General features: G+C 37.2%; 1 protein-coding gene across 2 annotated transcripts in view; it reads left to right on the top strand.

Annotated features, from left to right (window-relative positions):
- Positions 1-27,236, top strand: part of Syx1A (Syntaxin 1A) — a 612,912-nt gene that overhangs the window by 293,995 nt on the left and 291,681 nt on the right. For both annotated transcript variants that reach the window (XM_067139643.2, XM_067139644.2), the window contains exon 7: positions 19,843-19,980. In XM_067139643.2, coding sequence (XP_066995744.1) covers positions 19,843-19,980 — 138 coding nt within the window. The remainder of the gene's footprint in view (positions 1-19,842; positions 19,981-27,236) is intronic.

Here is a 27,236-nt window from a genome sequence, read left to right as displayed (position 1 = left end):
AACATTAAGTTCCACAGTTCAAGAATTATACAAAGTTCAGTTCTTGGCGTGAGAATTTATAAGTCGTGTTTTACAATCACTACGTCATCACTTGACTTCACTTTCCGATGGACAGAATAACATGTCTGACCAGGCAGAGCCCTTGACAAAGAATGTCTGTCCATCGCTGAGTAGCCCCATCTTTTATACTGTCAAGGCCTAAATGTCATATGATAACGTAGTTATTTCAAAGTGGATTTACTTGAAAATCCCTTGATGGATTTTCTTGAGATTTGACATCGGAGACATTCTTGCGATTGGCTACTGAATGATATGTCTCCCAAGATGATACTACCATTATTTAAAAAGTCTTGTAAATTTCTGAATCGAAAATTCTCGAATGCATGACTTGTGGATTCTACATGCATCCAGTTCTCGCCACGAGGTAGTTTGATGAGTTGGGCAGACTAGTCTGCCATTCTCCTGCATCTATGTCATGCACAGCTGTTCACTTGCTCGCTGCCTCGTCCTGACAGATGTAAACCCAGCGAGCTTGAAGTTCTCGGTACGCGTGATAATTATGACATTGCTCTAAATAAATACATCATGTACTGTGGATTCCTGGTACAATATGCTTGTTTTATTGATTGTGAAAAAGCTTTTGACCATGTGAAAGGTGAAACATTGCTGCATATTCTATATGTTAATGGCATGGGTGGTACAGATATCCCAATTGCCAACCTGTATTGGAATCGGACTGCATCAGTTAAGGTTGACAGCACAAACACCTGTGCTATTGAAATAAAGCAAGGAGTGAGGCAAGGCTGTGTTCTCTCCACTCCACTGCTATATATACTCTGAAAGGGTATTTTCTGAAGCACGAGAAGAAAAAGAGGAGGGCATCATTGTTGACGGGGTCGCAGTAAATAATCTGCGATAATCAGATGATACTGTTCTGCTTGCAACAAGTGCTGAAGATCTGCAGACATTACTAAACTGTGTGGTCAAACACAGTGCTAAAGCAGATCTGCATTTAAACACAGAAAAGACCAAAGTAATGGTCATAAGCAAACGTGTAATTCAACCTTTTTACTTGACGACAATAGCTGGCACATCACTGGAGCAATTCTAGTGCCTTAAGTATCTCGGCAGTGTACTTGATCACAGCTGGAACAGTGTTGTTGAAGTTAGGTTCTGGATTGAACAGGCAAGGAATGCATTCAAGAGAATTATCAAACATCCCTGTAACAGGGACTTGAAGATCCATCTCGGTTTACTTCACTGTTATGCATTTTCTGTCTTTCCTTATGGTTACATGTAAATGTAATGTAAATAACTTACTGTTATTATTCTAATTTCCTTATGGTGCCGACAGTGTTGCTAACTCAGCGGATTTTCTGCTAAATTTGGCCGATGTTTAAATGGAACAGCAGATAAATTTTCCATTTAGCGAACAATGGATTTTTTGACTGATTTTCAAACTTATATTAACGATTTTCAGCGGTAACAATATCTCCTTTCATCACCTGGAGAAAACAATATAGAACTTAGTGGGTATGTTATAATAGTCTACTTAATCCCATTGTATTGAACTTAGGCTGCATATAGAGGATTCGATCCCGGTTTTCGGGATTTTCAGGATTGACATAATTTTTAAAAATTTGTAAAATAGACTGCGTGAAGCAAAACTCTCAGTGCGTTATTTATGCATCTTTTCGGTGTGTAAATGCCTGTTCTCATTTAGCGCACGAGTTCATCCCCTATGTGCGTGAAAGTCTGAGCACAATGCGTGCATTAGTACATTACCTCTCTTGTGTGAGTGAGATGAGTGAATGCCTTTTTGAAATTTAGCGTCAAAAAGGCGCTTACAGCTTTGAATAATCCAGTGCAGTTGGAAGAGTCCGATTTCAAGTTCATCGATGAAATCATTAAAGTCTTGGCCCCAGTCAAATTAACTGCAGAAGCACTCTGTCGCACTGATGCGAATTTATGCACATCTGGTGCTGCCCTTAAGTTTCTTTTTAATGAGTTAAATGACAATAGCTCCGAGTTGGCTTCCAAATTCAAGATACATTTACAAAAGCGCATGAAAGATCGCCGAAGAAATGAGTTGAATGGTGTATTATGCTACCTACAAAATCTTCATAGTGACAATGTGGCGTTGGCATTCGATGATGAAATAAAGCGTACATTTTCAAGTCTGAGCAAAGTCCTGATAAAAAAAACACACAGTTTCTTTAAATGGTAAAAAAGACGAAGTGGAAGAACAAAATATGCAAGTCGAGCCTACAAATACAGCAAAAAGTTATTTGACGCTCAAAGAAAAACTTCAGCTGGAAATAGAAAACGGCATGTAAATTATGTCTCCTGAAGCATTAAATGAAAATGAATTTTCCAGAATTGTTAAGAAGGAAATGAACCTATATGCGTCTTCAAATTCTACTCGGAGCTATAACCTAGAGCAGGCTTATAAGTATTTACTAACGATTCCTCCAACTTTCATCGAACCTGAACGCGCTTTCTCAGCAGCTGCATATATGTGCAACAAATTGAGAAGCAGGTTTGGTGATGAGACACTGGACGCGTTGTTATTTCTCAGATCATATTTTCGCAGTTCAAACTAGAATGTTGCTATTAAATTAGTTTTCTTTATATTTACGAGGAATGTGAAATTTGACTGGTTAATATTATTTTTAAATACTTTTTGCTAAGAAACTTTCTACCTACTTATTATGTTGTTACATGAAAGGACTATATTTAGTCTATGTTCAGAGAGATTGTTGATAATTTCCGAAGTTTATTTGCATAGTTTGTTACATAAGGGTTTTTTAACTTTATGTAAATTTAAAGAGATCTCACTGATTCTTGGAAAAGAATAATTTTAACATAGAGACTGGTTGGTTGAGATACCCAGTGATCCCAAACACGGATGGTGGATCTATTGTCAGTGCAATATAAATGCAAAATTGTTAGACGTTATTCATTTCCGCACTTACCAAAAATATGAAAACAGTAATAAAAGTGAAAATAACTTTCGAAATAGATTTGATCATTTCCGTATGTGCTTTGCTACTGTGAACTGCCAATATACAGGGTATCCATAAGTCTCCGTACTCCTAGTTTCATAAGTTTCATATTATTATTTTGTTATATTATGGCATGGACAATTGAGTTTGTATAATTGGGGAATTCAATAGTTGTTTTATTGGTATTGGTATCCCTGCTGCTAGCATTGTCAGTCCCATTTCAGCTGTTTAGTCATGGTGGACGTGAGCGGACACAGCTACACTGTTGAGGAGCGATTAGTGGCGCGTGTCTGGGTGCACGAACGAGCACATACGGGGTAAACAATGACAGTGATAATGAGTGCATTTAGAGATCGCTTTGGCAAACCCCCACCTTGTAAAGCTACTCTGCTTAATTGGGAGAAATGTGCGTTTGCTTCAGACAGTGTTAAAGGCAGGCCACGTAGTGGACATAAGACGACGCGGGAAGAAATGTGTGCCGCCGTCGCTCAGTCAATTGAGCAGTCTCCATTGAAATCCATTTGCAAAAGAGCAGCTGAACTTCAAGTACCGCGGTCAACAATCGTGACCACATTAAAAGAGATTTGAAAATGAAAGAATTTAGGCCGATGCATGTGAATGAATTATCTGACAATAACATGGAGCAACGAGTTGCAGCCTGCCGTGCTTTGTTGGAAGAATTCCCAACTGCCATGTCTTGCTCAAGAATGTTATTTTCTGATGAATGTGCGTATCGCAGTTCACATAGGAGGAATGTGGTTGTCTGGTCTAAGGAAAATCCTCATTATGTGCAAGAGTTGGAAAGTAACCCCCCTCATGTTATGGTATGGGCCAGGATATCATCAAGTCATTTGTGCGGACCGTATTTTTTTTTATTTTTATGGGTATGTGAATGGAAAATCTTATTTGCATATGTTACAATCTTGGTTAATACCTCAGCTTCAAGGCAAGGGAATCATGGCTCATGTGTGGTTACAGCAGGACGGGGCTCCAGCACATTTTGCTATTCAGATGCGCGAGTTCAATTTCAAGGCCGCTGGATTGGCCGTGGCTCACCAATATCTCCAGCCCCATTGAAATAGCCACCACGAAGCCCAAACCTTACCACGGCAGAGAACTCATTATAGGGAATAATAAAGTACCAAGTGGTTCAACGTCGGTACACGACTAATGCACAATTGCTCCAAAGTGTGGAGGAAGCCTTTCGTTCCATAACTCCTGAGATGCTCCGCAAGATGTCAATGAGGACTTGGAGACGGATAGAACTCTGTGTAAGGCATGATGGTGCACATACAGATTCCCTGGTTTCATAGGTTTTATATGCAAGTACTCCACTGTAACATGAAACATATGAAACTACGTTTACGGGGACTTCTCGGACACCCTGTATTTTGAAAAAGAATAGTATCATATGGCTTCATATGAAACCACAGGACCTCAACCCAGCACATCTGCTTCTGAGCATATAGTGTGGGGAGGAGAATATGATGGTCTCCACTTCTGAAACTGGTGAGTGTTGAGTTAATCTCCTCTATTAAAACAGCTGATATATGCCCTTTAGCTTCAGTTCGAAATTTAGCAGAATTCAGCAGAATTTCAATGAAAATTTAGCGGAGAAAAGATTTATGGATTGGCAACCCTGGTTGCCAAGACTTGGACCCTAACACAGAACACCACTATGAAAAATTTAATCCTTTGAGATGTGGTGCTACCGATGCCTGCTCAGAATATAGCGAGTTGACAGAATACGTAACACTGAAGGACTCCAACATATGCACAACATCAAAAAGAAGAAACTTAAGTACTTTCGTCATATCATTCAAAATGTTAAATACGGACTCATTCACTTTGATTGAAGGAAGAAGTAGGGGAAGAGGGGGAATATTTTTGCTACAGAGTCTACGAGAATGGTATCGGCTCAGTAGCCCCACTCTCTTCCAAGTTGCTGAGAACAAGAAGCAGCATGCGTACTAAAGTAACTTTGTTATTCAAGTATTTTAACCTGATTTAAAACTGAAAAGAAATGGTTTCAAATACGGTAAAGGAATAAGAGTTCATGATAAATCTTGGAACAAGGCCATTGTGTATAGCAAGGGACATCTGTTGAGAACTTACAGAACTACTAGAAATGTTGAAATGCTTAGTCTACAGTGGAGAAGTTTCTGATACTTATTCAGCGATTTATTACAAACTTACACTTATCATGAATTATCATCCATCTACCCTACCACAAATTAAAGTATATCATAGTAACCTATACATACAGACTGATTTACTCCATCTATACAAAATACAGTAGACGTAATCACGGATAATGTTATCAACCGTATTACATAATCACTTTTATGAAGTCCCGTACGATCAAATACTAAACCACTGAAAATCTTCTGTTTATTGTGATCATGAATTCAGTGTATGTTATCATATTTGATTTCAAGGATTTTGTTCTCAAGTATGCGATATTATCGCGCCTTGCCTGAATACACTTACTTCTTCAAATATGAAAGTTCTAAAGGCTGAACTTACAAGGAATGAGTAAATTTCAGGTTGTGCGAGTATGTCTGGTGAAAAGAAAATACGGTTAGTGATTGGGAAAAGTAAGAACCCACGTTGCTTTAAATGCATCCATAAGTTTCCAGTGGACTATTATTCCAACTCTAATGCATGGATGACTGCCCTGATTTTCATAGAATGGCTACTGAAGTGGAATAATAGGCTTGGCCGTAAAATAGTTTAGCTGGTTGACAACTGTGCAGCACACATTGTGAATTGAGAGTTCAAGAACATCAATGTGGTTTTCTTACTGGCAAATAAGACTTCATTAATTCAGTCATGCGATCAAGAAATCATTCGCACCATGAAAGCGTATTATCGCCATGAAATGCGCACAAGAATCTTGGAAAACATAGAGGACTCTCATAAAACTACTGCCAGTGCCTTTGCCAAAACAACCAGCCTTCTCGATGCCCTGCATCTTCTAGCCATGTCATGGGATAATGTCTCAGCACATACAATAAGGAACCGTTTCCGGTATGGGGGATTTTTAAGAGTTACCAGAAGTAGACGAGGCTTAACGGAAGTTGAATTTCAGGAATGGATGAACATTGATGAGGGCATCATTACCGATACGAAACAAAGACTACATGAGAGGCAGTTACTTCCGCAGAATTAGATATGAGAGGTGAAGAACATGGAGCAGAAGATACTGATGCTGATAATGACGATGTTGCCGAAACATCCTGAACACACTGTACTGCAGTGCTGTGTACTGGTATCTGTTTCATTGTAGTGCATGTAGGTTATGAATAAATACATTAGGCTACCTATCAATTTTTATTTTTCGGCTGCTGTTATCAATCGATTAATGTTACCAAATTATCTGCGTCCCAGCGTAAACTTAATAAGCGACTTCTGCTGTATATAGTTTGGTATACTCATTTTAAACTATTTACAATTTGTTACTTAATTGAGGATAAATGTGCCTGAAATTAATTGCAGCTTCATAAATTTTTCTCCTTATAATTTGCTACATACTCGAATAGAAATGGAATTAAGAGGGGGGGGGGGGGGGGGGATCAAATATAAACAGGATTTTATTTTTTATTCAAATTAATTTATAAAAAAACACAAGGCAATTACAATTTATTTTTACACATAGTTTCCTGCTTTGGAAATGCATTTGTCCCAGTGTATGGACAGCTTTTTGATGCCCTCATCGTAAAAATAACAGGGCCATGTCACCAACCAGTTGCGTACGAAGTCTTCCACACTCCAGTCATCTGCAAATCGTTGACCTAGAGCTTCTTTAAGCAGTCTGAACAAATGGAAATCGCAGGGCGATAAGTCCAGGTTGTAAGGAGGATGATGAAGTGTAGTCCAGTGCATTTCCTCTAGCTTGGAGACAGAGCTACAGTATGGGGCCGCGCATTCTCAAATCGGTTGGTCTCGTCTTTTGTGGTGATATGCAACCCTCCCCTTGTTCAGCAGCTCGCAGTAGTAAGCAGCATCGATAGTGCGTCACTCATGCAAAAAATTGACCAGCAAAATGCCCCGCCGATCGAAAAAAAAAACCGTTGCAAGGACCTTGCCAACCGACAGTCGAGCCTTGGCTTTCGCTGGTGCTGCCTCCCCTTTCCTCCGCTGCTCCTTATACACACACGCCGTTGACAATGTTTGAACACCGAACTGTGCAGTCAATTTCTGGCTAATTTCCACCGTGGTGGGCCAGTCCTACCAGCTGTTGATGTTCAGGCAGCACAAACCTATGGTGTTCCTTACATAAGTCTACTAACCACAGGGACTCATACTATCCCGTGGTGTTAATCAGATAGTGGTACTAATGACAAGTACTTTAAAACCCAGCCAGAACCACACACTGTCTCTACTAATCACAAACCTCTTTTGTTCCTAACACAGTGGTACTATGCACAAGTAAAAGCGACCCATGGTGTTCCGTGTGTGATGGTACTAATTACAAGTACCCTCATGGTTCTGATTCGATCATCCTTTGGTCGCCCCTTTTAGTCGTCTCTTACAACAGGTAGGGGATACCGCGGGTGTATTCTTCGTCTGCGTCCCCCACCCAGGGGGGGTGATGCTGTTCTGGAAAGGAATGCTCCAACACTGTTCGCACACACCAGTACACTTTTCTTAAAATGAAAAATAATGTTTTTAAATCTTGCATAATCCTAATTTTTCTGTCAACAATTCTTTCCCACCCATTTCATATAAAATGTTTGAACACCATATTCATCACATTTAGGTTCAACACTAATTCATGCTGCAAGAATATAAGAACAGTTCCAACAGAAGGTCACACCATGATAACTGAACTAACATGTTTGCATGATGAGTGTCAGATGGAAGGAACCAAGAATTGTGGATGGAAACATCCAGGATCCATGTGACAACTACCAACACAATTTCATTCCACTATACCTCACTCTGTAGTAAGACACGTTCTGGTCCATCCTGACTGTTCTACCCATTTCACCATTGTAAGCTCCAAGCACAGCCAGTCGCTTGACACTTACTTTCCTTTTCTCTGCCTGGGAGTATCTCCTCACCATAAAAACTGGTTCAGCACCATGGCAAGTTGATGCTATAGTATCCAAGAAGTTATCAGCGCAGCAAAATATACTTTTGCCATCCAAGTTCTTCGCCATGTCTTACATCACTCAAGTGCGCCCCTTATTTGAAGTCATGATCTGGCAGTCTTTGGGAATTCTAGTCTGGAACTGTCCTTGTTTTTTGTGATATATAAAGCCATTTCTTTTCAGTTTTGACTCAATTAATTTATAACTGTTAGGTTCTTCAGTCTGCCAAAACACGTTTTGAATAAATTAATTAATAAACTACCTGATGAAGAAAACCTACGGTAACGGAATTGTATTGGAAAAACAAAAGACGTTATTAAAATAAAATTACATCTATTTTAATCTAAAGGTGAAGGTAGCTAAGTTAACTAAGGACATAGATTTCTTAAAGAAATGTCTTAAAGACAACCTAGTTCCTAAATTTCTAAGTAAAACCCAAAAGAAACACGTACCCTCCAGGCACCACTTTGAAACACAAAAGAGAGTCAATCAGACATGGCTAAAAAATGAAATAAAATGCCTTTATAGAAAGAAAGCATTTCTCAATGGTAAAATGTATTTGGCACATCTCCAAAGTCCAACACTACTGTTACCCTTAGAGTGGGATTCGTTTCAAAGATACACCCATGAAAAAATGGATATCATTTTAAGTAAAAAACAGAAAACCCTTAATAACAAATTAACATCGTTAAAAAATGCCAAGATAAAAAATGAAAATGGCAAAGCTCATTCTTCAAATTCAGAAAATGAATTGGAAGAATACCCTTTGCCCGTTAAGAACATTTCTAAGGCTAAATCTCACTGAGGAGGAAATGAAAACCTCAAGTCAAGGCCCTAATTTCAATTGGATAGGTAGAAACAAAGAAAAAGAGCTAATAACTACCATTGCAGAAGTAGAAACAGCTATACAAAAACTCCCCAACGAAGTTCAGAATGACGTCAGACACGAGGTAAAAAAGCAAATTCCGAACCCAGTAAAAGGCTTAATAGTTTCCCATAACAGATATAAACATACTCCAAGTTTATCACAAAATAAAACGAGAGGAAATGGTAATTACCAAAGCGGACAAGGGAGGGACAACAGTAGTTTTAGATAAGGAGGAATACATAAAAAAAAAAAAAACTTTCTTCAATAATAGCACTTTTTCGGAAATAGATAGAGACCCTACAACTAAAAGTCAGAAAGAGTTAAAAACACTATTAAGAAATGCAACCTTTATTTTAAGTGAACAAGACGTCCAAAAACTGATAAACTTGAATCCTGGCCTTTCAACAGCAAGAGCCTTACCAAAGTTACATAAAGAAGGAATTCCCGTAAGACCAATAATAAACTTCCGCAACAGTCCTACTTATAAAACATCACAATACGTACATACATGCCTAACCAAACATTGCGTTTTTCACAACAAGACACCAATAAAAAATTCAGTAGACTTTTGCAAAGTACTCAAAAACTTTAAATTAACAGCACATCAAGTAACATGTTCCTTTGATATCAAGAACATGTATACAAATATTCGTGTGGACAAAACAATAAAAATTATCAGGAAGAATCTTATAGAACATAAACAGCTCGGCATACCAGAAGTAGAAGATTTCATTAATATACTTAAATTCGTTACTACACGATTACTTCACTTTCAATAATAAAATATATAGACAAGAAGGCCTTCCAATGGGTGCTCCCTCTTTGGGCATTTTAGCCAATATTTATCTTGATTACCTCGAACATACCAAAATAATATGCAAATAGAAGGTCTCAATTTATGGATACGCTTTGTGGACGACACTTTTGCCGTAATAGATCGAAGAGAGAATAACAGTGACGATATCCTCAATGAATTAAATACACTTGATTCCAGAATAAAGTTTACATTAGAGAAAGAAAAAGAAAGCTCCATTAACTTTTTTGACATAAATGTAACACGCAAAAAGGGAGTTTGTCTTAAAGATACACAGAAAACCCACTTTTACTCCCATTACAATGAAGAACTACTCATTGCACCCAGAATCGCGAAAAAGGTCAGCTTATTACAGTTACATATATAGAGCGTTTAATATACCCCTTACACACACAGAAAGAGAAAAAGAACTGCTCTTTATTCGCAAACAAGCCCAATACAACGGTTTTAAACCAAAAATAATAAACAAAATAATCGGTAAATTCAAACAGAAATTACAAACTAACCTAAAACCCGAAACAAAAAAGAAAGACAAATACGCCAAGTTCACGTTCAATAACCCTAACTTATACACTGTAACCAATTTGTTTAGAAAATATAATTATAAAATCTCATATTCAACCAGCAATAACACAAAGCATAAATTATTTAATTACAATAGTGTTAATTCCCTAAGAAAAAACAAACATCCTGAATCAGGAGTTTATAAATTGAAGTGTCACCAATGTAAAAAAAGTTAGGTCGGACAAACAGGGTGCAGTTTTACTGCAAGATACCAGGAGCATGTCAACGCTGAAAGACACAAAAAAATTTCCGCGATGGGCCAACACATGAGTTCAACCGGACATCAGTTCACAAACAAAGGAGCTCTCCTTAATACATTAGAAAATCTATACATTTATTTAGAACAAAAAAGCAATCAGGACAATAACCTAAGTGAAACTATCGACATTAGAAACCCTATATTTGAAGGGACACTATCAAGTCTTGAAATTTTAGGCAAAAGACTCAATACAAATAGTAAAAGGATAAATAAGACCGAAACTCCGCCATTTTGTACATCCCCTCTCCCTAGCCCTTCTAAAGTTGATGCCGTGACAGTAACCGACACGCCCCCTCCCCTCTCCGCAAACTTGCCTCCCCGTAAGGAGGAGCATACAACGGAACGCACACACCATTACTATACAAGACGCAAAGCAGCAACAAACATCCCTCCAGGGTCACAGTAGAATTGGAGTCTAACAATAGCAAGGTAAAGAACTTTTTTATACATTTAGTTATTACGTAAAGACACATGTTCTTTAAACAAATTCCCATTTCCTTATTTTATTTCATTTCAGAAATTGAAACGAAGCTCCCTTCACAAAAATTGATCAGCAATCAGCTTCAAAGTTCCACATTAGACTCAAAGGCACCATAAACAAACTCATAATATATAACAACTTACCTGGAAGGAACAGAAGATGAAACATTCAATAATTTGAACAGTGTTACGAAGTCGAACATTTTTTAAAACTTTTAACCGCAAACAGACATTTTAATGTAACAAAATGAAATTTTTAAGAACTATTCAAATGAATAGACATAGTTTTTAAGCTGACCAACTATGTAATCATCAGTTCTCATATCATTAACACACTAACCCCCACATTGTTTTTAATATCATTTAATTTAATTGGTATTTTTAGTAGTTTTTAAGTGAATCAATGTACCTGCAAATGAACGTGTTTAAAATCTTAGCAATTCACCTAAGCTACAATAACAGCTGAGGATGTTCCTAAATAAGGAACGAAACATGTACTGCTGACAAATAAAAAATTTGCCAAAAGGCAAAAAAAAGTATCAAAACGGTGGAAGAATTTTAAATATTCTAAAACTTAGTGATTAAATTTTGATACAGAAAATGAAGTTGATTACTTGAAAGTTGTTGCAAAACCGGTACTGTTGTTGGCGTGAGTCCAGCTGATTAGTCAGTCCGTTGACCTTCCGCCATGCCACACTCCTCGTCCTGGCTAGGTCAAGGCCAGGCTATATTTTACCTTCAGGATAATAACCACAAGGGGAGCACTGAAAATAAAACACACCGGGCGAGTTGGCCGTGCAGTTAGGGGCACAAAGCTGCGAGTTTGCATCTTGGTTATAGCGGCTTTAAGCCCTGCTGTCGACCGCCCTGAAGATGGTTTTCCGTGGTTTCCAGTTTTCACACCAGGCAAATGCTGGGGCTGTACCTTCCGCTTCCTTCCCACTCCTAGGCCTTTCCTGTCCCATCGTCGCCATAAGACCTTTCTGTGTTGGTACGACGTAACAGATTGTTAAAAAAAAGCTTGAATATTAGATCAGTCAGAAATGTCATTCCATTAAAGAAATTATCGAAAGCTAATCAAGAGGGCAAGTGTGACATACCACCAGGTGCTGGTCAAGCATCAGTACCATTGGAGTAGTACACTTTACAAATCGTAGTTAATACTGTGTATTACCTGTGGATTCCTTCTTTGGTTTAGAAATAGGCTGAAGAAGTGTTTGAACACCTGATGTTATACCCACAGCGGATCGGCTTTCCGTGGATAAATTACTTGCAGTTGTTCCTGCTGTAATTGTACTCAAGATAACATATCGCTATGTTATAGAATAGAGATGACGTTAAATCAAACTAAGTTTCATTTTTCAATAAAAATTGCTGTGTGATAAAAATCTTGATAGGTAACATAACCTCTAACATAAAAACATGAACGCTTCTACAGAGTGGTTAGCTAACACAAGTGCCTAGCGTGATCATATGATCATTAAGTGTTTTAAGTGCCTATAGGAGTAATATTTGCAATTCCATGTAAATTCACTGCATCGTATCATAAACACTTGTGAAACATCGAACTTAACTAGAAGGGTGCTGTCATGATTCAGCCATTAGTGACTATGCCATCAAATGAAAATGTCAGAACAATGAGTCGTTAAATGTTGCACAAAAATATATGCTTGCACACAGTTGCAAAGTTTCTTTAATTGGTCTACATAACTAGCAATCTATTCCATGTCTATACAAAGCACTGTAAGTACTGTGATCGTATGGACATGCCAGGCATTAAAGGGAGCACAATCTTAGATTCAGATCCCAAAATTGTACTCTGAAACTTCTAAGTAAATTTTCTCTTTCATTTCAATTTACGTCAGATAAGTTAGAAAAAAAGCTAATTTCAGTAAATTTTCGTTTTTTTAATCCCTTAATTTGCCTGAACTGGATGAGTTTGCTGTGCGGTTGGGGGCATGCAGCTGTGAGCTTGCATCCGGGAGATAGTGATTTCGAACCCCACTGTCGGCAGCCCTGAAGATGGTTTTCTCTGGTTTCCAATTTTCACACCAGGCAAATACTGGGGCTGCACCTTAATTAAGGCCACGGTCGATTCCTTCCCACTCTTGGCCTTTCCTATCCCATGGTCACCATAGGACTTATCTGTGTCGGTGCGATGTAAAGCAAATTGTAAAAAAAATTTGCCTGATGGTTATTAGAATTCTCAAAACTCATTGGTGAAACATTGGCTTGCATATTAAATAACTGTATTGATAAGGCAGTGGACAACTTGCCAATTAACTTGGAAGTAACTGTGTTCAAAAAAATGTATTTTTATGTTTACACAGCTTGGGTTAATATAAAATAAATTTCGTACTTTGCAAATACGGAAAAGAGTTGAGTTTTGCAAGTACAAGATGGTAGTCTTCTTCCTGCTTTAACTCTTATATTAGACGAGGGCTTGAAATCTTACTTTCTGTATGTTGATAATTGTCAAAGAATTCTACGCTTGTGACAGTGGTGAAATATGATTCATTCACAACCAATCGTCAGTGTTTTATGAAAATTTAAATGTATAAGGGCAGTGACGTATGGAAACTATACAAGAGTTTATTAGCATGAAAAGCAATAGTGAAGAGAAAGGAAAAACAAATTTCTTCCATTGAAAGTACACGACCTACTCGCTAAACTTTAAGGTGGTAGTTCAACAAGTAGCCTACAGTGTATATCAAGAAACATGTCGACACCTTTATGACTAAGTTAAAATACTTAGTGAACTGGGGAGGTCAATGCTCACAGGTTAAATATGTTCACTGCATGAATTTGTGGAAAGAATGCCAATGGAATAAACTTGAAAAATGTTTGTCACTACACGTCTTTTATACTAAGGAAACCTCCATATATTGTGAAAGAATTTTCTATGAATATGTACATATTGTACCAGGAACTGCTTATGGTCTGGAACATTATGTTATTCAATGTGAAATACTGCAGCACCACGGTCCTGGCATGCATTTTGAGTACAAGATACCGCAACAGCACAGCACGGGCAAGCATTTAGCGAGCAAACTACGTCACAATCTCCATGCTGGAAATTGTCCTCGAAGTGACGTACCGATCACGTGCACAGCACATGTTGATATGGAAACTTCTAAAACATATTCTGCTAACTTTTAATCCCGATGAGATATCAATTATTGAACTATATTTTCTTGTAGCCTGTTATTTAAAGGCAAACATACTCCAGTTTCATAAAAATCGGCCTAAGGACTTGCGAATAATTCCACCGTAAAGAAATTAAATTCTGCCAAGAGGGGAGGAAGTCGAACCCGGCAGAATCATATAAAAGAGCCAGAATTTTCTGTGTAAAAAAAAAAAGGTTCTCAACTCGCAGCCGACGTGCAAACGTGCTGACATACGCAAAGTGCAACTCTACGGTAACTATCTTAAACAAACTTATAATACAAGTTTTTGAGTTGAACTTTCAAATTTTCAGTCACTAAGTTACTAACTTAGATTTCTCCTAATTTTCAAAAGTGTTTACAGGAACGTGACATTAACTCACTTTATGGAACTTCATATATGAACTACAACTCGAGTGACCTTAAAAGCTTAAAACTTGTACTCATCTTAAGAGTTAAATTAACTTGGAACATTCATGGTTGATAAATGTGTGCATATTAAGACAATTTTCTGATTGACTAATTAAACACTCACTCTATTGAAATAAATGATTTCATAATAGTAAGTTACCTTAAATATGTGTTTAGTGACAGTTCATTGAACTTTTAATAGGGCTAAACTTTCATCGCGAATGTAAGATAGTGCCACATTCGACACTTCATAACACTACGGCTATCAGTAACGAGGTAGAACATTCTGCTATTGTGAATAAACTTTTGGCCTTCGTGTGAAATACTTCTAAAAATATTAGAACCGTGCTTTTATACCAACAGTTATTCCAATCAAATGAGCTATAACAATTTCACTGCCAGTGGTTAGACATTGTACGAGTGCACTTAAAATACTGTGCTCATATTACAATTTTCAAATAAGAGTTATGCTAGATAGAACACTCGCAAATAATTATAGTCAGTTGGACTTTCTCGTGTTCATAAATCTGATAGTAACGCGTGAAATCCTGACAAAGTGCTTACCATCATATCTACCTGCTGTTATCTCGAGTCGACGCGGGGTATGGAATGTGGCTTCTACGCGGGATTTGGAACGTAGTTTCTACGTGGGAGTTGAACGTGGTACCGTGGGGATATCACGACACTGGCTGCCTATGGTTTCAACTTGCTGTTCACTGAAACGTATCTCTCTACATTCCAATCCTGAGTTCCAGAGTATACAGGAGATATGAGTGCATTTCAAACCATCTTAAGATTCCACCAGACTAACTTTCTTATAAGTGGAACATTAGAATCAGTGACTTCGTTGGCAGTTTTATGAACAATTAACAGATGCTCATTGGAAATCATATTACTGTTGCCATATTCTCTAAGTGTTAAGTATACCAGGCGAGTTGGCCATGCAGTTAGGGTCGCGCAGCTGTGAGCTTACATCCGGGAGATAGTGGGTTCGAACCCAACTGTCGGCAGCCCTGAAGATGGTTTTCCGTGGTTCCCCATTTTCACACCAGGCAAATGCTGGGGCTGTACCTTAATTATGGCAACGGCCACTTCCTTCTCACTCCTAACCTATCTGTGTCGGTGCGACGTAAAAAAAAAAAAAAGAAGTTAAATATAAATCCTTAAAGAGACTATAGGACAGAACTCTGTAGGACGATTAATTTTTGTGATTTTTTTTTTTTTTTTTTCAAAGTGTTGAATTATTTAGAAAGACTTTAGAAGTAGTTCGTAAGTTTTTGGAGTGAAGAAATACTAGTTTGAAATGAAATAATTTTCATTTTTACATTAGACAAACTTTAGGAAGAACTTCATGAACTTTACAAATGAAGAAATAATTATTTTTGAAGTGAAATAAAATTTATTTAATAATAGAATATAGGAAATAACTCTGATATTATGACAGACCTTCGTTGCCATTGATTTAATCTCAAATATCAAGACAATAAATAATCTGTTTATAAGATATTTTGCTTTAATTGAATATTTTGAGCCAGAAATAACAGGAGATGTATGTATGTTTAGTCCTCAGCCCGAAGGCTGATTGGATCCTCAACAGCTCCGCCATCAGCTGTCATAGATGGCCTGGGCATCACTGAAGAGGCATACTAGGGAAATGAGGAGTGAGGTAGTTTCCCGTTGCTTTCCTCACCGAGCCAGAAGTTGCTATTACATATCAGTCTGCCAAGCCCACTGAAATGCATGCACCAACTGACCCTATGAGCAATATTTTCACACCATTCATAGCAGGGACTGGCTGCAGAAGGAATGGCATTACTAGCATCACTCATACCTCAGTCACTTTCATTTTGTCAAAGCCAAGGATAAAGCTGAGACAGATCAATGAAAGTAACAAAATTGCTCTAGCCCATACCAGAAGACACAGTGCACTGTAAACACTACATCTTGCCAGCAAAGGCACAACAGGAGATATACATGTCAAATTCATTGAGATGAACTAATTAAGTTTTAAACTCCTATTATTACGCTCTGGATGTACCTCTCTCTGTACCTGCTCCATATGAACCATCTGCCCCTAAGTGTGAATCTCATGCCTTCATCCCTGATCATTTCCCGGTACAATATGTTCATGTGAAACAATATGCAAGGAGTGAGAAGTTTCAAGAATGGAAAAACAAAACAAATTTCAGGGTATTTGATAAATGGGTTGAAGTGTGTAATCATTTTGTCATAAATCCCATTACATAATTTGTAATTTGACACAACTTGTTGAATTCACACTTATTGTTCCTGGAATTATTATTATTATTATTATTATTATTATTATTATTATTATTATTATTATTATTATTATTATTATTCAATACAAATGAACCCTATTTTACAAAGTATTTTAGGGTATAGTTGATACATACATACATACATACATACAAACAAACAAACAAACAAACAAACAAACAAACATACATCACATGATGATGATTTACAGAACCAGTTTACAAATGATGCAATGAATGAAAATTTTGTAACAGCATTTCTATATGATAATATGATATGGTAGTTGTGAAAGTTGAATAATACAGCAGTTCAAATGAGAGTCCAAATCAAATATTGCTCTTGCAAGCACAGTATAATAAAATATTAAATGATAAACTGTTTGAGTAGACCCACAAAAGCAGGAATAGCCACCTATCAAAATAATTTTAAAACATTCAAAATGTGATTTGAAATTTCCATGGCCTGACATAAATTGTGTTAACTCAAACTTTGGCACCAAAAGTTGGCACTGAAGTCTGTTGTAAACTGTGGAAAAGTATAGTCTTCAAGTAATGGATCCATTTGAAGCAGGGGTCCAGAGGAGGTTCCAATGATTCAAAATATATTCTCTGATTTGTCTTCTTGCATAAGATTTGATTGAGCAGCAGCTTTTTTTAGTTGATCAGCTCTCTCATTTCCAGTGGATCCAGTGTGTCCACGAATCCATGAAATGCAGATATGACAGTTTTGTTGAGCTGTAGTTCTTATAGCAACTGCTAACGGTTTCATATTATATTTGTTGTCTATAGACTTCAACGCAGCTTGCAAGTCACTGAGTATTTGGACCCTTTTCTTGTCATGGTACCACTGTATTGCACATGTAATGGCTAGTAGTTCTGCCTGGAAGACCGAACAGCAGGAGGATAGTTTATACTGCGCTGTAAAAACTTCACTTTCATTTCCATAGACTACAAAAGCACGCCCAACAAGGTCCGTATCATCGTTGCTTGATGTACAAGAGCCATCAGTATAAATAATGCAGTCATAAGTATCTATGCATTTGTTACGGAGAATCTTCTTGCACTATCTTGGATGATCAGACTATAAAACTGGCATTGTTGTTCTATAACAGTATTGGTAATAGGCTCAGGTGATTGCCTTTTTTTCTTAAGTTATGTCGGTTCAGCTAGCCCAGTTGCAGTCAAAAAGAGCGGCTCAATTCCAGAAATAATAAGTGTTGCATCGGTAGAAGTTGTCCGGTAAGCTCAGGAGATCTGGAGCGCAAAGCATCTTTGAAATTGCAATAATTTATTCCGGGTCCATTTCTTTCCCTGTGCGTTTCAGTGTGTTAATATCAGTGTGTTCCTGGAAGTAATGCACTCGTCGAAAGAAAAAGCCAGCATGAAAGTGAAAACGGTGAAGGCAGTTTTGACATGTCAGGTGAATTTGGAGAATAGTGTGCAGAAATACACAAGATATTGAAGAAAAACAAGAAATTGATTCATCCTGAAAGTACAGTCTGTTCCAGCAATAAAGTCTCGCATAGACCCAGATGGACTTTCAGCTTCAACTTCATCTCGGTCATCGTACCAGTGTACAACAGTGAGTTAATAATGTGTGTGTATTTTATTTTATTCACATCACTGTGGTGGTTGGTTACGTTGTAGTGTGTTGGAAATATGTCCCCAAATTCAACACCCACTTCTTGAAAGCAGATGTACAGTTCATTCGTGAGGCATCAAGCAGGTTCAGTAGTCTTTTCCTCGGTCATTAATTGCATCAGTAATAATGCTATTGGTTTTACGTCCCACTAACTACTTTTACAGTTTGCTGAGGTGCTGGAATTGAGTCCTTCAGGAATTTTTTTTACGTGCCAGTAAATCTACTGACACAAGGCTGATGTATTTTTAGCACCTTCAAATACCACTGGACTGAGCTAGGATCGAACCGGCCAAGGTCGGGTCAGAAGGCCAGTGCCTCAAGTCTGAGCCACTCGGCCTGACATAATTGTCATACTTGACGTGAATTCATATTCAAACGACTTTGGTGGATATTGAACACCCTGTTAGCATTGATTGCATTAGCAGAATTTAAGGCTGTACTTTGCAAACAAATTCCAGCGCTCTAGTCCTCTTGGTGGTGTCAAGAATGTGATACCTAGTAATGAACCTAATAATGCATTATTTTAAAGTGATGTTTGAGTGTCAGAAATTCTTGCTGGCTTTACAATTGGGAATGTCAAGATAGCTGCTTCATTCACCCATTCCTCTGAATACCAGTAGTGAATTTAGGTGTCCCATGTTTGTCAATCCAAAGGTTTCTTTAATGTTTTATAGGGTTCCACTTGATGTACTTTCTTGCCTGGTGTATGTTACTGGCAAATAAATAAAGACTCCTTCAGCTTATCTTACAAGGTAAAATGGAAGGCAGGAGAAGAGAGAGGATGTCTGGGGTACAGAATCAACAAGAATGGTATTGGCTCAGTACCCCCACTCTTCTCCAAGTTGCTGAGAACAAGAACCAGATCACCCTGATGACGGCCAACATCCAATGAGGATATGGTACAAGAAGAAGAAGAATGTCTGCATACTAAAATAGCTTTCTACTTTGTGGGTCATTTGTGTTTCTTCAGATCTGAGAACCTGTTGAGTATTTTGTCAAATTGATGGCGGAACTGTACAGAGATGCATTCTCATACATTCTCTTTATAATCCTTCCTTCAAGAAAAAGTGGAAGCAATTTCTAGAGTAGGTATTAATCGTCAAAGATGAGTTCCAGCTCGAGATTTCCGAGGGAGATCCTTGTACCGTATTGGAAATTTACATGGATCCCCTTGCTCGCAAATGTATGATACCTATAAAAATTTGACTTGTGTTATAAATATACATTTCATTCATAGCTCTCATTACTTTGTTTTTGTTTTAGATCATAATGGAGACGCAGCAAGCCAAACAGACGTTAGCGGATATTGAAGCTAGACATGCAGACATCATTAAACTAGAGAACTCCATTCGTGAGCTTCACGATATGTTTATGGATATGGCAATGTTAGTAGAAAGCCAGGTAAGCTATAGCCTGCAACTGCTAGTTTTAGATGAAAATTAATCTTGAATAAGAATCAATCAGTCACTACTGATCCGCATTTAGGGGAGTCACCCAGGTGGCAGATTCCCTATCTGTTGTTTCCCTAGTCTTTTCTTAAATGATGGCAAAGAAATTGCAAATTTATTGAACATCTCCCTTGGTAAGTTATTCCAATCCCTAACTCCCCTTCCTATAAATTAATATTTGCCCCAATTTGTCCTCTTGAATTTCAACTTTATCTTCATATTGTAATCTTTCCTACTTTTAAAGACACCATCCAAACTTATTCGTCTACTGATGTCCTCCCACGCCATCTCTCCACTGACAGCTCGGAACATACCACTTAGTCGAGCAGCTCGTCTCCTTTCTCCCAAGTCTCCCCAGCCCAAACTTTGCAATATTTTTGTAACGCTACTCTTTTGTCGGAAATCGCCCAGAACAAATCTAGCTGCTTTTCTTTGGATTTTTTCTAGTTCCTGAACCAAGTAATCCTGGTAAGGGTCCCATACACTGGAGTGATACTCTAGTTGGGGTCTCACCAGAGACTTATATGCCCTCTCCTTTACATCCTTACTACAACCCCGAAATACTCTCATAACCATGTGCAGAGATCTGTACCCTTTATTTACAATTCCATTTATGTTATTACCCCAATGAAGATCTTTCCTTATATTAATACCTAGGTATTTACAATGATCCCCATAGGGAATTTCCACCCCATCAACGCAGTAATTAAAACTGAGAGGACTTTTCCTATTTGTGAAACTCACAACCTGACTTTTATCCCAGTTTATCATCATACCATTACTGTCCATCTCACAACATTATCGAGGTCATTTTGCAGTTGCTCACAATCTTGTAACTTATTTATTACTCTGTACAGAATAACATCATCTTCGAAAAGCCTTATCTCTGGTTTAACTTTTCTCATTTTTATTGTGCACACATTGAGAAGTTTTGATTTTCATCTTTTTTTTTTTTTACTGAATGTTCATTTCCTTAGAAACCTTCGTAACTTGGTCATGATGTAAAAGACTTGTAGCGCATGCCATGAGTCATGGAGTTGTTAAATATACACAAATTTAGGTGCGTGCAGTGACATATTAGGAAAGCTTAAAAATAGGTGTTCCTTTCTTTTGATGAAGGAATTCATACTTTTGGCTTTATTACAGTTGTAGACAGAATTACTGAAAGGACTGGTGTGATCTGGCAGTCGAAATCATTTGCTTTTAAATAATTGGTTATTTGAGAGATTTCTGTTTTAACAATAACACTAGTCTGCGATGAAATTGCTGCCTCCCAAGTTTTATTGTTCTGCGGGTATTTTTAGCATTCTGAATTCAAAATCAAAGCCAGAAAGTTCCTATCATGTACCATTTAACTTTTTAAAGATTCATTTTATTTTCCTTACAGCGTAATTTTCGTATGCCCAGAGAGTAATTATGTAAATTGTAATTCTTTACCAGACACATTCTTACCTTTGTGAAAACTTACACATCCTGTTTTAGTTCCTCTCACATTGCGTTAGTGTGTGTCATCTGGAAGAGATCAGTTTAAAGCTGTATTGTGGAGTAGAATGTGAGTTTGTAGTTCAGTACGAAAGTATATGTACCATGTCGCATTCCTCATGTATAAATGATCCAGACCACTTTTGTTATATATGTGGGAAATACGCATTGCCTGAGCAATGGCATATTACAGATTTTATTTTTAAAAAAGAAAGAAAAAAAAGAAATATCTTGCCTATTTTGGAATCAAACTTGGAGACTGAAGTAAACCTTGGGCACCCCAGAAAGTATGTAGAGTATGCATTGAAGATCTTAATCATTGGGTCGATGGCGAATGACTATCGCGATCTTTAGGAATACTAATGGTTTGGAGAGAGCAGTCAAACCATAGTAATGACTGCTACTACTGTTCGTGTGATGTGAAAGGATACCATTCTAAAAATAAAAACCAAATTGTTTCTCTTGTTCGGTCAGCCATTTTACCCGTTCCCCATGGGCCTGACGTTCCAATCCCTGTGCGAACAGAAAATCTTGAACAGTTTTCATCAGAGTATGATGTAAAAGTGATGGAAAATGAGACGAGTGACAGTGACTACCTACCAGGATAGTCTGCTGCAGAATGTGGGTATTTTAACCAGAGTGAATTACATGACTTGGTGAGGGATCTTGCTCTCTCTAAAGAGTTAGCTGAGTTCTTGGGTTCTAGACTCCAAGAAAAAAATCTGCTCTGTCCAAAAACATCATTCTATTGGTACAGACAATTCAAAATAGCATTTAAATCCTCTTTCTCCAACAATGGCTACCTTGTATATTGCAGTAATGTGAAAGAACTTATGCTAAAACTTGGACTTCCAAACTATGATCCAGGTGATGGAGACTGTTCATTGATGCTTCCAAGCGAAGATTAAAGGGTGTTCTCTTTCATAATGGAAACATTTTTGGTTCAATGCCTGTTGCCTATTCAGTGATCCTCAAAGAATCATACGCAAATTTGCAACTGATGCTATTGCGAGTGAACTACAGTGAACACAACTGGCAAGTTTGTGGCGACTTTGAAGTTCTGACTATGCTGCTGGGTCAACAATCTGGTTTTACCAAATTTCCATGCTTTCTTTGCTTGTCGGATAGCTGGGCACAAGTTGATCACTGGACGAAGAAAGACTGGCTACCTCGAAAGTATGGAAGTCTGTTCTAAGAATGTTGTGCGCCAAAGCCTTGTCAGTCCTTCTAAAGTTTTGGTGCCATCTCTCTACATTAAGCTTGGCTTAATGAAACAACTTGTAAAGGCTTTAAATAAGGAAGGAGACTGTTTCAGGTACATATATGAGAAATTTCCAATTCTATCTGAAGCAAAATTAAAAAAATGGTCCTGATAGAAGAAAATTGATGTCAGATGCAGCATTTAAAAGCATTATGGATGAAAAGGTGAAAGCAGCATGGATATCTTCCTGTGAAGTTGTTTCAAAATTTCTAGGTAACAAGAATCCCAATTACCTAAACATTGTGACTAACATGCTTGAAGCATACAAGGAACTTGGCTTTAACATGAGTGTGAAAATTCATTTCCTGTTTTCTTGCCTAGATTACTTCCCTGAAAATCTAGGATCTTTGAGCGAAGAACAAGGCAAACGATTTCACAAGGATGTGCTGGAGTTCGAGAGGAGATACCAGGAACTCTGGAACATCAGCATGCTGCAGACTATTTTTCGATGTTAGTGTGAAATACCTGAAGACAAACATAAAAGAAAAAGGAACGGGAGGACTTTCTCAAGTAAGAAGCAAAGAGTGTAAAATTTGTATAAGACTTTCAAATAGTGACGTAAACAAGACAAAATAAAGCAGAAACACTCTAATGACATGTACTAACAACCATACACGTTAATTTCAGCAAGCCGTGCATATTAGATATTGTTTTTTCTTTGAAATAAAAAAGTATTATGAAAACGTTCATGATGAAATTCGCGTAATTTATACAATACATGTAAAGTGATTTCACAATAAAACATTACGTTATAGAAGCAAATGGACTGAAAATTTGGATTCAGCAATTCGACATTATATAAAATCTTTTTTTACTTTAGGCAACAAAGAAAAGTTTAAATTCGCAGGCTAGTGTCATTGACAACATGGAAGTTGAAATGTGTCCAACTTCAAGCACTAAATAAATGGATTAAATCAGGAATATAATATTCTATATCATTGCATTCACTTCATGTTTTTATAGTCTGCTTTTCCTTTGAAGAGTAGCAGAGGAGCTAGAACAACTTAATAGCAGACTCAATGAAAATAAGTTTGGGGGGGGGGCTTAAACTTGCAGGTAAAAAGGTAAATTTAGGAAGGTCCAAGAGCAATAATTTCTACAGATAGAAATGTCCAATTAAAGAATGTCCAAGCAAAAAGTTCCACTAACCACATGTCCAGCGAGAATAATCTCCACTAAAATACGCCCAGAAGCAAAAATGTACATAAATATACTTTTTTAAAGATTGTAACAATGAAATTTTCTTTATTGTGATTATAAACTAATATATTGTATCCTCATATATGCTGCGTGATCATTGTAGTATGGCCCGAATCATACGTTTACAAAAAAGGACAAACATTTTCCTGCATTTCTTACCATTTCTATCCAAAAAGCAAAAATGAAAGTCGGTGGTATTGGAGGTGTGTTGAAAGAGTACCTGCAGTGCTGGATGTCACCAATGCTGGCGTGATAAATATATAAGGGTTGTTAAAGGAGGTACAAGACATTTCCACGAGGCAGATCCTTCTGCCGTAGTTGTTCTTTGTGTCAAGTCAACACTTTATCATAGTAAAATGATGCAGTAGAATAAAATTATTACTATTGCTGCTTATTTGTATATTTACATATCGTACATTATTATGTTTTCTCTCCCAACTAAATTTGATCCATCAAACGGTGTCAATACACAGGTGACTAGACTCGTGCCACCTCATTCACAAGTCACAACAGCATGACAACTTGATTGCCACTCTGTCCCTACTGCTGTTCATATACATTTCTGGCTAACTTTGCAGATAATGCTGGCTTTGTCACATCGTACTACCACAAGATATCCAGGAAGTTCTAGAATTAATATACAGACGTCTTTAGTTCAAATATTCTCTTGAATCAGCACAATCCAGAGAATACTGGATTTGTCTTGACATATTACAACAAGATAACCAGAAGGTTCTAGAATTAATACTACCTACTTTCCTGGGGACTCTGTCAGTAGACATGAAGTATCCAGGTATAGTATGTTCATGTGTACAGAGCAATGTATCTCTAGGGCGTTTATCTGAGTCTAAATTGGCATTAGGGGTGTATGAGGATGGGCATATTGCAAATGACACACAGAATCCAACACAAAAATACAAGTACAACATTTATTGAGAAAACTCTGAAATATCCTTGCAATTACACAACATACATACATACATACATACATACATACATACATACATACATACATACATGTCTCTGAAAATCTCACTTATAATATTGAAATTAATTAATTCAAAGTAAACATTGATTTCCTTCCCTCTGGATTTCCTTATGACAGTAGTAAATATATTGAAAGATCGAAATAAAAATCATTAATTAGAGAATTAAACTTCAAAATAAGGAGAGTAAGCTTTCCTACTAATTCTGTTTCATGCTTAAATCCATCTTATTTTTCATAAGTAAGGCTCTACTTCTGCAACAGTATTTCTTCTCTGCCACAGTATTTCTTCTAATTGTGTATAAGAGTTTATTAACAAAAATTCAAATCTAATTTTCTCTATAGAATTTATTCCTTACTTGGAAGCACGTGATCTGTTACATAAATATTTTCTGTCATCCTTTAACTAAGTTTCCTGCCCCATTTATCTACAAAATAATGTTCTGAGTAAATTCTCATAAATTAGTACCATTACTAATCCTATTTACAGTGTTCACCAATTTTTACAGCCTGTAAAACTCTAGCTCAGAATTTAATTAAATAATTAATTAATTACTTTCATTTTCTGTGATTATTTCATCTTCATTTCATTCTGGACTTTATTTTTATATTTATTATTATCACGTAACTTATTAATTATGTCATTATTAACTCATTAATTGAAGGGGTCCCCCGAAAAGCCTTGGATAATCCAGTTTCAACGAAAGTTGAGTTTTAGGTTGAATAACGTTGGATATCTAATGCCTCATAAGATAAAGGAATAAATAAGTTGCAACTGCAGTTGGCATCCATGGTAACCAGCTTTGAAATAAGACCTCTGTGGAAAAACGTTGTACAGCCTTTCAACATGGCGGAGGAAGAATTGTGTTTACCATCTGTTTCTCAGTTATTACGAGTGAATAAGGGCAGAAAATGGCCTATTAATGTTACCATATGGAAGGTTAGTGTGCGTAAATGTCAAAGGAATAGTGGTAAAGAGTATGAAACGAGGAAAGATGCAGTAAAACCTGGAAAATGACCTCCAAGTAAGGTGCATAGAATAATGTATATCACATATATTGTAGGTTAAGTTATGTAAGGTATGTACGGCTACAAGTAATAATAATAATAATAATAATAATAATAATAATAATAATAATAATAATAATAATAATAATAATAATAATAATAATATTTGCTACCATTGTACAATCACATTGTTACACACCAATACAAATTAACACAGACATGATAATAACATGCACGAAAGGAAGGATAACTGGGAAGCAGCTAGGAACCATATCCAGGCAGTGGAAGGTATTGGCAATGCTGAGGAAGCAAAATCAAAGGTGATTCTAATTCAATAAGTTTACTTAACAATTTAGATAAAAATTAGAGCGCAAATAATCCACAAAATTACACCTCTAAAAATCGAAAATAATTTTCAAAATAATTACAATTTACCCCAAGGGTAGAAATTCAGTTATTTAGCCTTAGGCCTGAACATCTTGCAGTGTTCCACTGTTAATGGCGAAACATTTAAAACTCCTAATACTGACAGAAAGAAACAGGAAAGTAACATTATACACTCATAAGTATGTACATGTAAGAAAGGGAAACAACATATAAGATATTTATCCTAGTGCAGGGCACCTTTGAGGCAACCCCCTCAAAAACACTTCTGAGAAAGGGTGCCCATCCTCAATGTGAATACTCCAAGATGAAACGGGATGAATGAGACAGCTCCCAGAGGAAATTTACACTTTACGATTACATCGAGAGGCGTTGAATATCTAATTTACCAAATCAAAGAAATGGGAACTGTCTCTGAACAAAAATCTGATATGACTTGCCAGAAGGCTAAATAATTTTAAGAAAAATTTGGCTACTGAAGGAAAAAAACGGGTAGGCTCTGGCAAAAGAAATTAAACAGAACATTACATTTGAAGATAACTACCTGAAAGATGAAAAACAACTAAGTGCTTACCTGTTGGAGGGGCCAAGAAGACCAGTCACCTGGAGAAGGCAACCTCTCCCTTCAGCAGTCAAAACAGAAAGACGGCTCAGTAGAGCTTGGTGTTACCCACCAGCTCCTCTCCGGAAATTTGGAAATCATAAAACAACCAATGAGTGTCCGTATTTTCCTTCGTCCGCCAATCACGCTTGCTTTTATTTTATCCAATGAGGGGCCAGCACAAAGTGCTGATAAAGAACCCTGAGAAATTTTGCAACTAATGCAATATGATGAAACCGGAAACTCCAGGAAGCATCCCATACCGATCTAGTGCGTGTAGTACAGTGT

Source organism: Anabrus simplex, chromosome 2 (assembly GCF_040414725.1).
Source record: "Anabrus simplex isolate iqAnaSimp1 chromosome 2, ASM4041472v1, whole genome shotgun sequence".
Lineage (NCBI taxonomy): Eukaryota > Metazoa > Arthropoda > Insecta > Orthoptera > Tettigoniidae > Anabrus > Anabrus simplex.
This window is presented reverse-complemented; position numbering and strand designations above follow the sequence as displayed.